The 15,886-nt window shown below is 36.7% G+C and overlaps 3 protein-coding genes across 14 annotated transcripts; 2 read left to right on the forward strand and 1 right to left on the reverse strand.

The window, feature by feature from the left end:
* Positions 1-528: 528 nt before the first annotated feature.
* LOC147501987 (uncharacterized) lies at positions 529-1,562 on the reverse strand. The gene is made up of 2 exons (XM_086604429.1): positions 1,500-1,562; positions 529-1,371 (listed from the first exon to the last, which is right to left on the reverse strand). Exons 1-2 carry the CDS (start codon positions 1,560-1,562, stop codon positions 529-531), a joined length of 906 nt encoding a protein of 301 aa, XP_086460555.1.
* Positions 1,563-3,341: 1,779 nt separating this feature from the next.
* LOC147501988 (F-box protein At3g07870-like) lies at positions 3,342-7,372 on the forward strand. 12 transcript variants are annotated; one of them, XR_015221545.1, is made up of 5 exons: positions 3,342-4,593; positions 4,744-4,792; positions 6,656-6,756; positions 6,850-6,919; positions 7,017-7,372. XR_015221545.1 is itself a non-coding variant. In XM_086606966.1 (4 exons), the coding sequence occupies exons 1-4, from the start codon at positions 3,424-3,426 to the stop codon at positions 7,033-7,035; spliced, it is 1,308 nt and encodes a 435-aa protein (XP_086463092.1). In that variant the 5' UTR covers positions 3,343-3,423; the 3' UTR covers positions 7,036-7,372. The 12 variants fall into 12 exon arrangements, 5 of the variants coding, with proteins under 5 accessions (XP_086463092.1, XP_086463093.1, XP_086463094.1 ...); XR_015221547.1 differs by having other exon boundaries at positions 6,665-6,756; XM_086606966.1 differs by lacking the exon at positions 6,656-6,756 and having other exon boundaries at positions 3,343-4,593.
* Positions 7,373-8,545: 1,173 nt separating this feature from the next.
* On the forward strand, positions 8,546-15,014 carry GCH (GTP cyclohydrolase II). Its single transcript, XM_086606971.1, has 7 exons — positions 8,546-8,728; positions 9,078-9,474; positions 9,554-9,775; positions 11,287-11,609; positions 11,848-11,977; positions 13,308-13,604; positions 14,434-15,014. Exons 1-7 carry the CDS (start codon positions 8,673-8,675, stop codon positions 14,614-14,616), a joined length of 1,608 nt encoding a protein of 535 aa, XP_086463097.1. The 5' UTR covers positions 8,546-8,672; the 3' UTR covers positions 14,617-15,014.
* The last annotated feature ends 872 nt before the right edge of the window (positions 15,015-15,886 follow it).

Raw genomic sequence — 15,886 nt, forward strand, 5'->3', positions numbered from 1 at the left:
AAACCCAAGTTTTCCTCTCGAATCCTCAATGAACGTAAGAAAATAACGATTACCTCCATGTGATACAGTTTCCATTGGGCGCAAAATAAGTGCACAAAGCCAATTTCGTGTTGCTCGTCGTGACCTCCCCAATCGAAAAGAGTCTCTATGCCGCTTTCCAAGAATACAACCTTCACACAACCGATTAAAAGCTTTCCAAAGAAAGGTAGTCCTGAACCATTTCTTTCTTTGCCAACAATCGTAAACCATGAAAATTCAGTGACCGAACCGAAAATGCCATAACCAATTGTTATCCATAACAAGAGCACTAAAAAGAACAGACCATTTCAGTTTTCAAGGGTAGAGGGAACATACACGATTTTTGGTCATCTTCACCATAGCAACAAGCTCATTTTTCCGATTCTCAATACTGCAAACACCTTTGTTAATGCTAATTTTAAGACCTTTTTCTGAAAGTTGGCCCAAACTTAGCAAATTCCAAAAAGCTAGGGGCGTAATAGACATAAATATGTTCATGTGAACCATCCTTCATTTGAATGAGAACTGTATTTGCCCATAATGGAAACTTTTGCTTTGTTTCCAAAATTTAACCACATCTAAGTGAGAAAACAACTCCTTCCGTCCACACATATGGTTGCTACACCCAGTGTCCAGATACCATGTGCCATGATGTTCTTCTTCCGAAGCACTACAAGCTAACAACAAGGTTTCTTTCTCCTGAACCTCATCTTGAACATAGTTAGCATGTTCAGACTTTGTCTTAGGCAATTTACCTTTGCACTCTGAACGATAATGACCATATTCCTTACAACCATAGCATTTAACTTTGGACTTATCAAACTTCCAATCTCCAGAAACTTGTTGATTAGAGTTTCTCTCACTGGCAGAGACATTGGTTTTGAAGCGATTAGGCTTACCACCCTTGCTGTGACTTTGTGTCTTACCAATCGCTAGTATTACCTTTTTCAAACACATTTGTTTTGCAACAAAGCTCGCTTCTAATCGACCATTCCTTTGGTTCATCCTATGCTCATGAGAACATAAAGAACCCATCAACCCTTCAATTGTCATGGCTGAAAGATCTCTTCCTTCTTCAATTGCAGCAACAACATAATCGAAACGTCCTGCCAAGGATCTCATAATCTTTTGAAGAACACGCAAATCATCCAATTTTTCACCGTTAACCCGTAATTGATTCACAACAGATTGAACTCGTGAAAAATAATCAGAGATAGTTTCAGAATCATTCATATAAAGAGATTCAAATTCACCTCGCAAAGTTTGCAACCTTACACTTTTCACCTTCTCATCTCCTTTATAAGTTTTCTGCAATATCTCCCATGCTTCCTTAGACGTCGTTGCGATCGAAATCTTTTCAAAAACAATCTCGTCTACGGCTTGATAGAGAAAAACAAAGCCTTCTTGTCCTTCTTCTGTTTTCTTTCAAACTCTCCTTCGGGCTGGGTGAGAGTGGTTGCATATCAATAGGCTCAACATACCCAAGCTCGAGAATCTCGGATAGCTCCCCGAAAGCCAAACAAAGCCTTCATCCGATGCACCATTGATCAAAATTCTTTCCATTAAACCTCGGCAGGTTGAATTGATCCATTCATCATTGTAACTTGCTTTCAAGCAATCTAAGAACAATAAGAACACTAGATAACCAAGCTCCGATACAAATGTAAGATATTAGATATGAATTCTAATATCTAAATGATCAAAAACTGAAAAGATAAACTGCTGCAGAAAAGTTTAGAAAGAGTGAAGACTTTAATCAAATACTTACTATCATATTCAATTCAAAAGACTACACCAATTTATAGGTGTTTATAGACTCTTACTTGCTCCTAAAGAAACTGACTCAACTAAGCCATCACCACTTCCTATATTTGTGGCACTATCTATCTAAGATTGTGTGAAACAGTAAAGACCTGGTCCAACAAAAGACTTGGTGACACATCACACGACCCTTATTGAAACAAAACAATACTACTAGTTTGAGTTTAAACTCCAACAACTTCATCATCTTCTTCAACAGAACACACCCGACCAGCACATAAAATTGATTCAAGGATATAATTTAAACAACTTTGATTCAACTAATAAACAGATGCAAAACATTCATTAATCAGTGACCATAAAGCCCAATGAAGAATCGATAATAAAATACAGTAAAACCTCTTGTATAGTCACCGGGATCCGGCGCTAAAGACTACCAATAATGACACCGTCTTTTACTGTTTTACTCGGCTCCGGTGAAACACAACAAGTGAAACATGCAATAACAGTAACAAGCCAGAGAAAGACGAAGCTACAAAAGCAAGTTTCTTATTCTATAAACAGTAAAATTAAACATGCCTACTACCGGTACCGAACCATAAAGCTTTGACGTTAAACAACAAACCCAGAACAAGAACAAGGAGATACATCGATATCAACATCTTTGATAACAAGGTAAGAATCACGGCGTTATTAACCCGAGATATATCATGAATATCGACAGTATCAACTAAGACTAATAACAATGCGGAAAAAGATAATAATCTTAATACGATATATACGACATGATTCGGTTTGGATTAAACATATGATTATAACACGAGCGACTGATACCACGTATAATATGATTCTTATGATCATAAATCAGGATTTTCAATCACATGCTAATCACATAACAATACTTATAAATAAACATATTTTTGTCCGAAGTCATACTTGCTTGCGAGAATCTTTAATGGGGGAGAGTCAGGTTTTTCTTTTTTAGCCTATAAATCGTAATTGTGTTTTTTGATGAATTGAAGTGATCGATGAAAATCAATACATATTTATAGGTGGAGAGATAATCTGTATTTCCACTATCTATCATGGTAGGATAGTGTAATTAAAGAAATACTTTTTTTTAATAAACCACTATAATTAACAATTTCTAAGTAAACCAATATACCCTATATAGTTTATGGACTATATCTAGGGTTGCCGTTAATAGAGAATTTTTGCATTTAGAATATTTCCAACACTCATTTCTACCATCTCACCTCCAAAGTGACTCTACATTGGGATTTGAGAATGCTCTTTTAGCATAGACAACAATATGATCACAAAAATGAATATGTGTTTAAAATGATTGGTTTTGCTATTGAGAATCGGCTTGCAGAACAATTTGTAGGACGCTTGACCTCCAAATATTTTGTATGTGAAAAAAAAATTAAAAAATAGAATAAAGTAGTAGATGACCACCCAGGAAACATCTACAAGTCTACAACCGTGCAATGTAAATGGGCCTCCATTAAATTGAGTATTTGGACAGGCAGAACTAACGAACCAAGCCATATTTAAAGTGTAAGAAACAACGGGAATACATACCACAGTACCGCAAGAAACAAAATTTTCTCTATCGCCACTACGTTTTATAATAACACAACAATGGAAAAGCAAGAAACCATCCCCAGCAAAAACAAGAGACGGAAATGCAAGGTGCTCCCAGACGACGTACTAATGGACATCTTCTCCAGACTGCCACTCAAAACCCTCTCTAACTCCAAATGGGTTTGCAAGAATTGGTATGTTCTCGTTCGACACCCTCTTCTTGCTCAACTTCATTTTGCTAGGAATCCTCTTCTTCCTTGCCCACTTTTTCATAGCCAACACCAAGACAGAGAGTCTTACTTGATTGATCCCGAACATTTTGTTAACCATGAAAACTCTGCAACAGCTTACCATCTCCAACTTAAGGATGTCAAGAATTTTTTTGGAACTAGATATCTTGAAGTAGTTGGTACTGTGAATGGCTTGGTTTGTTTCTCTCCTTACAGATATGCTTACCAACCGTTACCATATTATATCTGCAATCCCATCACAAGAGATTACTTGATTCCCCCAACTTCTCCCATGGTAGATTACAGACCTTTAGGAAACGGTTTTGGTTTTGATTCACTCCATAATGAGTACAAGGTCATTCGAATCTTGAGGGAGTCGTGTTGGAAGACCACGGGGGACATGGCCGCTGAGGTATTTACTCTTGGTTCAGATAGCTGGAGAGAGATAACAACAAACGTCCCATTTATTAACTTTATGGAACCTTGTAATGTGCTCGTAAATGGATGCCTTCATTGGGTAGCATATGTAGGAAATCATGTGGGTAAAAGAGCCATTCTTTCTTTTAATGTGGAGACAGAGCAATTCGATGTAATCCAGATGCCTACCAAGGAAGGTAGTTACTCGGATTCTTATGATTTAATGGTGTTGGGTGGACATCTTTGTGTTATGATTAACAACGGTTTGGGTAACAGGGAGATACAGGTGATGAAAGATTATGGAGTACATAGTTCTTGGGCCAAAAAATTTGTTTTAGAACCAAAAGCTGTGAATCTTTTTTTCAGTTGGGGTCAAATGATAGAACTAAAGAATGGTGAGATATTGTTTATTAGTAATTCGGGAGAGCTTGGCTACTATTACCACCAAACGAAGATTTTTAGCATCGTCAAGATTTTCATTATCAAGGGCGGGCCAGTAAAGGCGGACCTTAGCTCTCCAATTTTTCTTACAGGGAGCCTCTTTTCACCTAACAATGTTGGTTATTACCGGCGAGCTGAGGTAATGATGATCACTTTTTTTTTGATTGATTGTCTGTTGCAAATCACATTATAATGCAGTTCCAATATATATTTCAAAAGAAGCTCTTGTTTGCATATTATAAGGTGGTTATATATCCTTACGTTTCATGTTTTGTTTACATTTTTGTAGGACAAGCCTTTTCTTACACATCGTGCTATTTTTTCTTGGAATTTTACTTGTAAGGTTTTACGGTTATGGTGGAAAACAGCATATTTGTGATTTATATAAGATTTCATCATGCTTTTTGTCCTACTAGGTTTACTTTATCTACATGATTGTACTGTTTCAGTATGGTAATAGATTATGCTTTTATATATCCAAAACAGGGACAAACTTTGAGAGTTAGAATAAAATGTATACAATTAAAAACTAAAACAAAGAGAGTAGCGAACTCAAGGGATTGACGTGGAGGAGACTAAGAACGAGACTAAGAAGTCTCTTCTAGAATATAGGACTGTAGAAAATCTGAAATGAGATGGTCCGCCACCTTGTTAACTAAAGCTCACCTCTACTCTCTGCTTTGGCCTTTGACTCTAGTTCTCTGAGTCTGAGGGAATAATATTAACAGGATGTTTAGTTCATGTTCCTATACTTATTTTTTGTGTGTTGGGACTCTTTCCATTTTTGTAACTCTGGGGGCTATCTCCGTCTTTGCATATATTGCCTTTCTTGTTGTATATAATATATATCGTGCATATATTGTATTAGGGATCCCCTTGCATGGCTTGCACACTTTAATAGATGAATGCTAACTACTATCTTTAAGGTTATGAAAATTAGGAAACAAGATAGTCTGGCCTCTTGGAAAATATCTGTATAAATTTTCAAGGCAACTATGTAAATTAGATATATTTCTTCTAGTACTATACTTATATTACAAGATTTATTTCTTCCTAGGATGGCCAAACTCAGTAATTTTCATCCAAGGAGTTTACACTGTACTGTCTCATATATATGACTTCTGTTAACATAATTTGTACCTTAAAACCATTTATTTGTCCATCTTTACGAAGTTTGACTAAATGAGGCATATAACCCTTGCAACATTTTCTAACCAGTTAAGCTTCTCGCCCTCTTCTTGGTTGACAATTTTTGGGGGGCTTTTGCTTTTCTTTGTCATATTTCATGGCACAATATATGTTCATCATGCTAAATTAAGAAATTTTGGAAGCTGTGACTAAATAAGGCATGTTTTTTGTTTTATACTTTTTTTCCTAGTAGGTCTCCTAGAACCTACATGACTGTACAGCCTGTACTCGTCAATATGTTCATATATATGCCTTTTCAAATCTGAAACAGAGAGAGACTATGAGACTTAGGAATACAAAATTGATAGAAGGCAAGAATGAAACATAAGCAGAATATCTAACTCCGGGGATTGGAGAAGGTGTAGAGCAAATTAAAAAAGCAGGTGGAAAGAGAATTAGAAGTCTGTTACAGAGTATAGGTTTGTGCAGAATCTGAAATAAAATAGTCCACCACCATGTTAAGTTGTTAACTAAACCTCACCTTCACATCTGGAGTCCCTGCTTTAGCCTTTGCTCATATTTATCGAAGTCTGCAAAAATATGATCTCTTTGGATACAAAGTAAAGTGCACGATGTTTACAATATTCTTAAAAATTCTGAAGTGTCCTATTATTTTAGTACGTTGGAGCTATGTTTGTCTTTGGATATATATCCTTCTTTGTTGTCTTGCTAAGGTTGTAATGTTGTATATACTTTGTATCTGGATCCCCATTGCCTGTACTCTTTTTTGATGTATGAATTGAATGAAAAGTCTTTTTTATAAAAAAAAATATATTATTAAACCTTCAATACTAAATAAAACAATTTTCTTCGAATACTGTACATTTGTTCCAACTAAAATTCATCTATGATGGCTAAACTTGGTGCTTCTTGTTATAGCGTCAGTTGTCGGTACTTTATTTTAAGGTGGTTATGACTTGTGAGCATCAGTTTTCAAATATACAAAAGTTCAAATGAGACCATACTCTTGTAGTATCATTCATGTACAACAATTTAATTCGTATAAATTTAAGTTTTTCAAGACTTGAAGATTCATACTCCTATTGAAGCGTTCCTTTTCCTCTACAACACCATTTGTCACTTGTCAGATAGCATTTCAGTTCGATAGCTGGAGGTTGCACTCTATTTCCCCAACTTACTTCTCTCATCTATTTGACTTCTCAGTTAACGTAATTTGTGGCTTATAGACTTTTTTGTCCATCTTCAGGGAGTGTCACTAAAGGAGATATAACGTTTGCAGCATTTGCTAACCAGTTAAAGCTTCTCATCTTTTTCTTGTAAGCTTCTCATCTTTTTCTTGTTTGACAGATACAGTTATTGTTGTTTGTATCTTTCTGATTGTTTCTATGTATTTCTTTGTATTTCTATGAGCAGTAATGTCACATGCATATAGATGAAGTACGAGAAGATGTTGATCGTTGGGACTGCGGCATGAAGTGGTCCTGTGTGAATAGTAACATTGTTGGTGAAGATGGATTGTTTTTCATTTGGATTTGTCACTTCTTTTTCTTTGTGATGTTGAGCTCTTTTATTGGGTGCTGATCAGTCGTGGACTCGCGGTTCTAACTGAACTAGGGAGTCTATGTTGTAACCCACGTACAGCTTGAATTTGGATAGTTAGATTTAAGCATTTTTGTCAAATGTAAAGCTCTGTACTCATACTTAAGTCAGATCAACCATACACACCGACCTTTTACGTTATTGTGCGTTTGCTATGAACTTTTCTGTCACAACTCGCCAAGACCACAGACTAATTTACTGTAAATTGATGTCTGACAAAGCTTGTTGCCTTGGATTTTCTCTGATGCGCCTACTTGACAATAATCTGTCTCAGTTTTATCTATCTGCGTGAGCACTATATATGAAGCTTTGGAGGTTTAGGTGATTTGGACCAAGCTCTTGATTTGCTGATTTTTTAAGCCTTTAGGGATGAGATGTGAAAATACCTCTGCCGCATGTTTGGCTATGTTAACATATATTTCGTTTTTCTAGTTCTTATCAGAGCAGGGATTACTGATGATGTCTCCATATTGAGCACAGGGCCATAGGGGGTAAAGGCAGGTCCCCACATACACCCAAAAAAGCTCACTGCGTACTATATCTTACACTCATGACAATACACTAGTGTTGCCATGGAATAAAAAGACAGCACCTTTGAAACATATTATTTTGTGTTAGCATTTCCTTCCGTGGATTGTGCCAGAGTACCTATTACGACACCTGACCAGTTATTCACCAGATTGTGCTTTCTACTTGAGCATGGCTGAAAATGTTCCCATTTACTGAAAATATGGGTGATATATTGACGGAAACTAGCAATTGACGCTCACTTTATACATAAAATGGCATTGGTTACAGCTTATGCTGTCACTCGGTGGCATCAGGTGGGTTACTATAGTTGTGAATTCGTGATATTGTAATCGCACAAAATATGGTAATACAGCTTATGCTTATACTCAGTGGCATCAGGTGGGTCTAAAAGTTGCACCCTTTTCGCCAAATGCGGGCGAAACATGGAATAGGTACAGTTGAGATAAACTAAACATTCGATTTACGCATCACTTGAAAAATCAAATTCCGTTTCAAATACTCTCTTCGGTCGGCTGGTCAAGGACTTGAAAAAGTAAATTGCACTCCTACAAATCCACACGGCATTTCACAACGTAGGAAGAGTCAAGTCAAAGAGTTGGTACGGAGACCAAATAACAGATATAATAAAGTAGTTAATGGTCAATTTTATCCAAATCCCACCCATATACCTAAGATAAATTCCGAGATTAACATGAATATGCTATCTAACGGTAGTGAATGTAAGATATTGGGTTGCACAAAATTTATTAAACACACCACGTGAAATTATGTGTGTGACCCACATGGAGTGCCACCCCATCATCATTCGTCCATTCGCCGCCTCTTAATTTTCCTTTCTTTTTTGCCGGGCTTATAAAAGAAAAAAAAAGTTGGTTCAACGATTTAATTCAAATCTCCGTCTCTCTTAAAGCGGAGCAAGAAGGAGATATTGAAAATAAAATGGCTTCTTCTTCTATTAATCTTTCTTGCTCTTCTATCTCTCTGTCTCGTTCGCAGTAAGTTCTCTCTCTCTCATCTTTCATTTTGTTAGTATTAAACGACCTGAATTTTCCACTTTTAACGAAATTCATGGATCTGATTTGTTATAAGGTCTCTCTCATTGTTAACTTTAAGATTTTAATGCGAAAATATATCTCTAGTTATTTTAGTCATAGACTGATTTAATTTGAGATAAGCTAGTGGCATATTAATGTGGTTTATGGTATTTTTACTAATGTTGAGGATTTATTTCTAAGTTGCGCCGAGGAAAGTTTTGATTGAATTTGGGCTTTTTAGACTCTAATCTAGACAACTTATTTATCAAACTATTTAATATACTAAATTTTACAATCTTCCAACTGGTAGAGGGCATAAATACTACAATGGGCTGCACTTTGTGAACTCTTCAGCATCAGTTGGCGAGGCATTAAGTTTTCCGGTGATTAAATTAAGTAGAAAGTCATGCCCAAGTGTCAAGGGTGACAGTAGAGTTAGAGCCGCAGTATTATCTGGAGAGGGTGACCTCTTATCTTACCCCAATGGAAATACAGCTTCTGGACAAAGTATACTTGTTGGCAAACAGATTAATCTGTCCCCTGGTGTTGACCTGCATGCTGATGCAATAACATTAGGAACACTTTCGGCAGACGTGACTCCTGGAGCAGATGATTTTTTCCTTGTTAAGGATGACTATGATTTGGATTTGCCTACAGAGGGTTTCGCCTCCATTTCAGAGGCCATTGAAGACATTCGCCGAGGCAAGGTTTGTTACCTCCATTGCTTGCTCGTACTTAATATTTTTTCTTTTTCTTTATTTATAATAACTTGGGGTGGTAGTGCAGTTTGTCATCGTTGTTGATGATGAAGGAAGAGAAAATGAGGGAGATCTGATAATGCCAGCGTCATTGGCTACACCTGAAGCTATGGCATTTATCGTAAAGCATGGAACTGGAATTGTGTGTGTGAGCATGAAAGAAGATGATCTAGAGAGGTTAGAACTCCCTTTGATGGTAGCACAGAAGAAGAATGATGAAAAACTTTCTACAGCATTCACAATATCAGTGGTATGTAGATCCCTACTATGCAGATGCTTTGATTGCCAAAAGAATTTAGTGGGTTATTATGGAACTTTAAATGAGACTTGTTTAGGGAATAAATTTGAACTTCATATAACATGGGTCCTATTGTTCCCAATTTCTGATGATATTCCTGATAACATTGGTATTAGACAGTTTGTTGTGTGTTGATTATCAATTTGAGATATTAATTAAGATAGATTATCAGATTTCTTCCAAGTTATATACCAAAATGACACGAACATTGTTTTTTCTGACATGTCTGGGGTTTCTAACATGGCATATGTGGGACTTGGGACCCAAGGTTTTGGGATCGAGTCCCACCTTCACTTGGAATTAGAGTGTTATGGTTGGAAAAAAAATGCATAAATTAATTTCTAAGCCAGGTTGGAGATTGTTGTCTTCCCACTCTTTCTGTTATGGTTCATCTTTGGCACTTTTTTCTTTTTATTTTTTATATTCGCATATTAGCAACGTGTGTAGAAAAAGGAAGATAAAAGTATATACTGTAAAAGATTGTCAACTCCGTAACCCTACCATTTGCTTGTTAGATGATGATAGATTGATAAGAGTGGAGGCTATTGAACATATGTAAATGTGCTTGGTAATTTGATAAAATGTAATGGGTGGAGGAACATCAAGATATAAAAATTATGTGAACTATGATTGGCGGAAGCTTCAATCAATTAACAATTCACTCCATAAGAATAATCTTTAATAAAATCACTCAAGAAATCATAATCTTTTATAAATCAAAGAGCTTAATAAAAAAAAACAGTCTAAAAACCTTCAGAACTAATGGAGGCACACTATCTATTTATACGAAAACCTAAACCTTCTCAAACATAATCTAAGCCGAATGGGCTTGAACCTGGACTTGGACCAACATGGCCTAAAACATAAAAACAATGAAAATACTAAAATACCCTCACACTCTATGTGCCTATTACATAAAAAAAATCTTAAAGTTAAGGTCACAGTGTCCACTGTTCCCCACACACACACACGAAAAAGCCAAATTGGTATTTCCAGTGACAAAGGCCGAGTGTAGTTTCAAGCATCTAGTTTTGTACTCTTTCAGTGCTACACATTTATAAATGTTAATCGGTTTTTGAGTAACTACCATAAGTAACTGTAGCCACATTCCTCTTTGCAGATCTAGTGCTGCTGTTTTAGCTTATTTTTCTTGATATTTTTTGCACATTGTTTGTGTTCTAATTTTAATATTTTTCCATGTCTTTGATGCGTGTATTTCCAAATCTGTGCTTCATAGTTGTCGGTTTACCAAAAAAATTATTTTGTTCTTATATTCTACTGCAAAGTTATTGGAATATTTTTGGTTAGGAAAGCAAAAGTATGGTAGAAATATTAGGCTTTGGCTTTTATAGATCTATGTAATTATTGTCTGACACTAAAGCGTTCATTAGAATTATGACTTGATTAAATCGCTCTATGTACTATTCCATAGTAACCTAGTGTTGAATGCTGTGTTTCTGTAGGATGCAAATCATGGTACAACCACTGGAGTGTCAGCTCATGATAGGGCCACAACAATTTTGGCTCTTGCATCTCAAGATTCAGGGCCTGAGGATTTCAACCGCCCTGGTCATATTTTCCCTCTGAAGTACCGGGAAGGAGGTGTTCTTAAAAGAGCTGGACATACAGAAGCTTCTGTAGATCTCGCTGTGCTGGCTGGGTTTGATCCTGTTGCAGTTTTATGTGAGATCGTAGATGATGATGGCTCCATGGCACGGTTACCGAAGCTCCGTGAATTTGCACAGAAGGAGAACTTAAAAATTATATCAATCGCTGATTTAATCAGGTATATCATTATGTCACCTTGGAGGTTATTGATTCAGTCCTTTTTTATTTATTTACAACTACCTGTTTAGAATGATACAATTTTCGTCTAGTTTAAGTTATGATCTGTCTTAAGAGGAAAGATAGTGCCAGAACTAGGGAAATAATTTTCGATGAACGTGTAAATTCAAAGCTTATCTGGGCTTTTTGTTTTTACTGACATGAACTGGTGAAATATTTAACTTGGGTTAGTTTTCCAGGTACAGGAGAAGGAGAGATAAATTGGTTGAGCGGTCTGCCTCTGCACGGATGCCTACTAAGTGGGGCCCTTTTAAGGCTTACTCTTATCGGTCTCTTTTAGATGGGATTGAACATATTGCGATGGTTAAGGTATGGAACTTATTCCGGGAGTATATTAGTTTTCATGTACAAACTTCTCCTGGCTGCATAGATGATGCATATCGTGATTACTGTCCCTTGTGGGGATTCAAGTTTGATTTCCCATGGGAAGATTGTCAAAATGGCAGAAGTATTATATCCAAGGGTAAAAGACATCTTTCCCACTTTTTCATCTGCCCATACTACAATAAATCTAACGTTTTGATCTCTCTCTGTCTCTCTGGTATCTGGGATGATACTTTAATGTTGATGATGAAAATGATGAATGATGATAAAATGGGATAATACTCTCTATCATGGAGTATACTAGATTCTTTGCTCATTCTTATTCAGTGTTACTTTCTTCGTGGGTGCTAAACCCTTTATATATTAACAGTGACCCCCCATTTTCCTGTTCTTGTTTAAGGGTAGCCAGAAATTCCTTTTAAGATCCTCTTCTTCAATTATTGTGCGGTTTTTGAGCGTGCTCTGCTGTTAAAACTAATTTCAAACGTTGCCTTATTTCATTCTTTGTATGTTTGACTGTGAGTTCTTCCCTTATTTATTATCCTTCATGTTGGTGGGCTTGGTCCCTCGTCCTCGTTCTTTTGGGTTTGGTCTGGGAGATACTGGACAAGATGAAGGATCTTGTTGTTTAGTGGTATTCAAGTGGACTCTTTGACTGACACCTGTTTATGGATTTTGTTTGGAGTGACAACTGTCACTTTTATGGTGTTGTCTTATTTTGACAAGTTGAGATAGAAGGTCTTTGTTTCTTGGTAGTGGTGTCCTCTGAGCGTTTTTTGTTCAGGTGGATATCCACCATGGACCGAGCTGAGTGTTCTAGTATGTCTTTCTAGGACAAGGGGGGACACTTCTTGTCGCTTCTAAACTTCTTGCATGGGCTATTTTCATTGTGTTTTATGCCTATCTTTGTAATTGATTTTCTTGTAATGAAATTTTGATTACTAAGCAACATAACAATCGTGATAAATGGAGAGTATTGTTTTTCCGTATAAAGTTATTTTCCTTTTTGGTAAGTTTCATGTTCATATCAAGATACTATTGTCGTATTACATTTTGAAACGAATTACCAACAAACGATTTTGTTTATATACGTGTAGCTCATCTGGTTAATTATACGTGTCATCTGGTAGTTGGCACTGTCTTGCATTGAGATGTAGTTTATTTTAATTTTTTAAAATGATGTATGACCAGTGCAATCCCCACGCTTCTGTACCGAGTTACTGATGCACTGGCTCATGACTTGACAAAAAAAAATTACTGTTCTTTCTTTAGCTTATTGTTTTTGGTAATTACAATACATTTTAATTGTGAACAGGGTGAGATCGGAGATGGACAAGATATTCTTGTGCGAGTACACTCTGAGTGCCTCACTGGAGACATATTTGGGTCAGCCAGATGTGACTGCGGTAATCAACTAGCTCTTGCAATGGAGAAGATAGAGGCAGCTGGAAGAGGTGTATTAGTGTACCTCCGGGGACATGAGGGTAGGGGAATCGGTCTAGGTCACAAGCTCCGTGCATACAACTTGCAAGATGATGGGCGTGACACCGTTGAAGCCAATGAGGAACTGGGATTGCCTGTTGATTCCCGAGAGTACGGCATCGGTGCACAGGTAATTGATTTGTTAAGTTTTGCAATTTCTGAAGTTGGAATGATGTTATCGAAGGATGAATCACCCCTTATCTGTGCGCTTTCTATTGAATGATGAAACTTTTTACTGAAAACACACACAAGAAGGAGAAACAAATGGAAAATGAAACCCGTACTTGGTGGTTTCAGAATCTGATTTGATCTTTTGAGTTTCACTGTCTGATAAGAGATGCATAACAGTCCAAGGTTTCCAAGACCTAGTTCTGGATTGTTACAGCTAAAGTTCTTTCTCTATATAGTAGCAGTTGTTTCTGTAGTATCATATTGAACTTTAGTGTTAGACGGAGTGTGCAGAATAAAAGCTTCCGTATTAATTTACTATAATCATATTTGCTAAACTTCAAGGAAAGCAGCTCAGCTGGTCAGGGCTCTGGTGGTTGTACCAGGAGGTCTTGGGTTCTGTTCCTACTTACGCCGGCGTTGGTGGTTTTCATATCTTTAACACTGGGTATCTTGGGTCTTTAGCAACAGCCTCTAGTATAAAGAGGTTTAAAAATAAAATAAAAAATTCAAATGCTTTCCATTTTTTTTTCACTTCAGAGGAATATTTGAAATCAGCACCAGGAGACGAAGTTAGTTAAGTTTGGATCATTGCGAAGAGCAACTACGCTGAGCTCATTTCATAAATCTTTATAACTCTTTAAGAGATCATACACTAACCGAAATCTGACTGGAATCCTTTTTGGATTTCATGTGAAGTGTCTATGACTTTCAGTTGCATTCCTGTTACTATTTTCAGGCCAAATTACTTTGAAGATGTGTGAAGGTAACCCTTTTTCTGTTTCTTGCAGATACTACGAGATGTTGGTGTTAGCACAATAAAGCTTTTGACAAACAACCCGGCAAAGTACAGTGGGCTGAAGGGTTATGGTTTGGAAATTGCAGGCAGGGTCCCATTGATAACTCCAATAACCATGGAGAACAAAAAATATTTGGAGACAAAACGTGCAAAAATGGGGCATGTATATGGTTGAGTTCAATCATCTATCAGGTCTCATTACAGGAAATGGTGATCCAAAGGTCAACAATTCTTCTTCGGATGCAACTGAGGTATAGATTTCGCTCTGCAGTGTCATCTGAATGTCCTTGTCACACTGTTTCACAGAGGAGATGAGTGGTCGCCAATTATAAGAAAAAAAACATTGTAGCTGAATTCTTTACTTCGAGCCTAGGTTAGTCTTTGAAGTCATTTAGCTGTTTTCAGGATGGCCCAGCCATGCAACTCAGATTATTTCAAGTCCCTCTTGGGACTTCTTGACCATTATTCCAGTGTATGAAGGAAAGGTGTCAATGTTTTGTATTTACTAAGGAAGGATGAGAACTCGGAAATTTAGATATTCTATTTAGTGGAATAAATGTGTTGTTCGATATATTTGTGGAGTGTTGGACCTTGTTATTAGCCTACTTATGTTTTGAAAGTTAGAATGGTGGTTCCGAATTGTAGGCCAATGATTGAAAGCACAATCGGGAACGATAATCATGCAGAATGTTGACTACTAACAAAACTAATTGCCACGAAAGTTGCAGATACATTTTGATATGTATATTGAAATCAGAGACTCATAGTACAATAAAATAAGCATTAGCACCGCCGGCATGCTAGCTAATTGTGTTTTAGTAAAATTTTGTCTTTTGTTGGCTATTTTTTTATTTTATCTAACAAAATAGGAAAGTGTGGGGCCTAAAAAACTCTTTCCAATGGTAGATAATCATTTTCACCAAAATATGACTTGGCATATCCAAGCGTTTGGAGAATTTGTGCAATTTCGTTAAGTGCAATCAATACTATGGAATCTATCAAAAAAATCAGCAAAAAATCAACAATTGTGGTTGGACTTATAAACTGTTGGGTCTCCAAATTTGACATGGTACTGCACAATTGGCTGACCCAATTGATGCTATTGGGCTTATGGATGATGGGCAATTGGGCTGACCTTGCGCCGAAGGTGCAATGAGTTGTCAGATAGCGCCGCAGGCGCGTTGAGGTCTCGCGAGCCGTAGACACGGGCATACACAATTAATTTAAAAGTCTTCATTCCTTCGGTGATATAAAGATAAGGGAGAGATTCTAGAGACATATTTTATTAACACGTAAACAAACTCAAAATCGTTAGGGCATTTATAAGTTTTGGATTAGGCTAATTTTTTGTAAATATGATCTCATAACTATTCTAAACATTGACACAAATAATTAAAAAAATCAAAAAATTCCAAACTTGCCAAATGTAATTAACAATTTACAAA

This window comes from Coptis chinensis, chromosome 4 (assembly GCF_015680905.1).
Source record: "Coptis chinensis isolate HL-2020 chromosome 4, ASM1568090v1, whole genome shotgun sequence".
Taxonomy (NCBI): Eukaryota; Viridiplantae; Streptophyta; class Magnoliopsida; order Ranunculales; family Ranunculaceae; genus Coptis; species Coptis chinensis.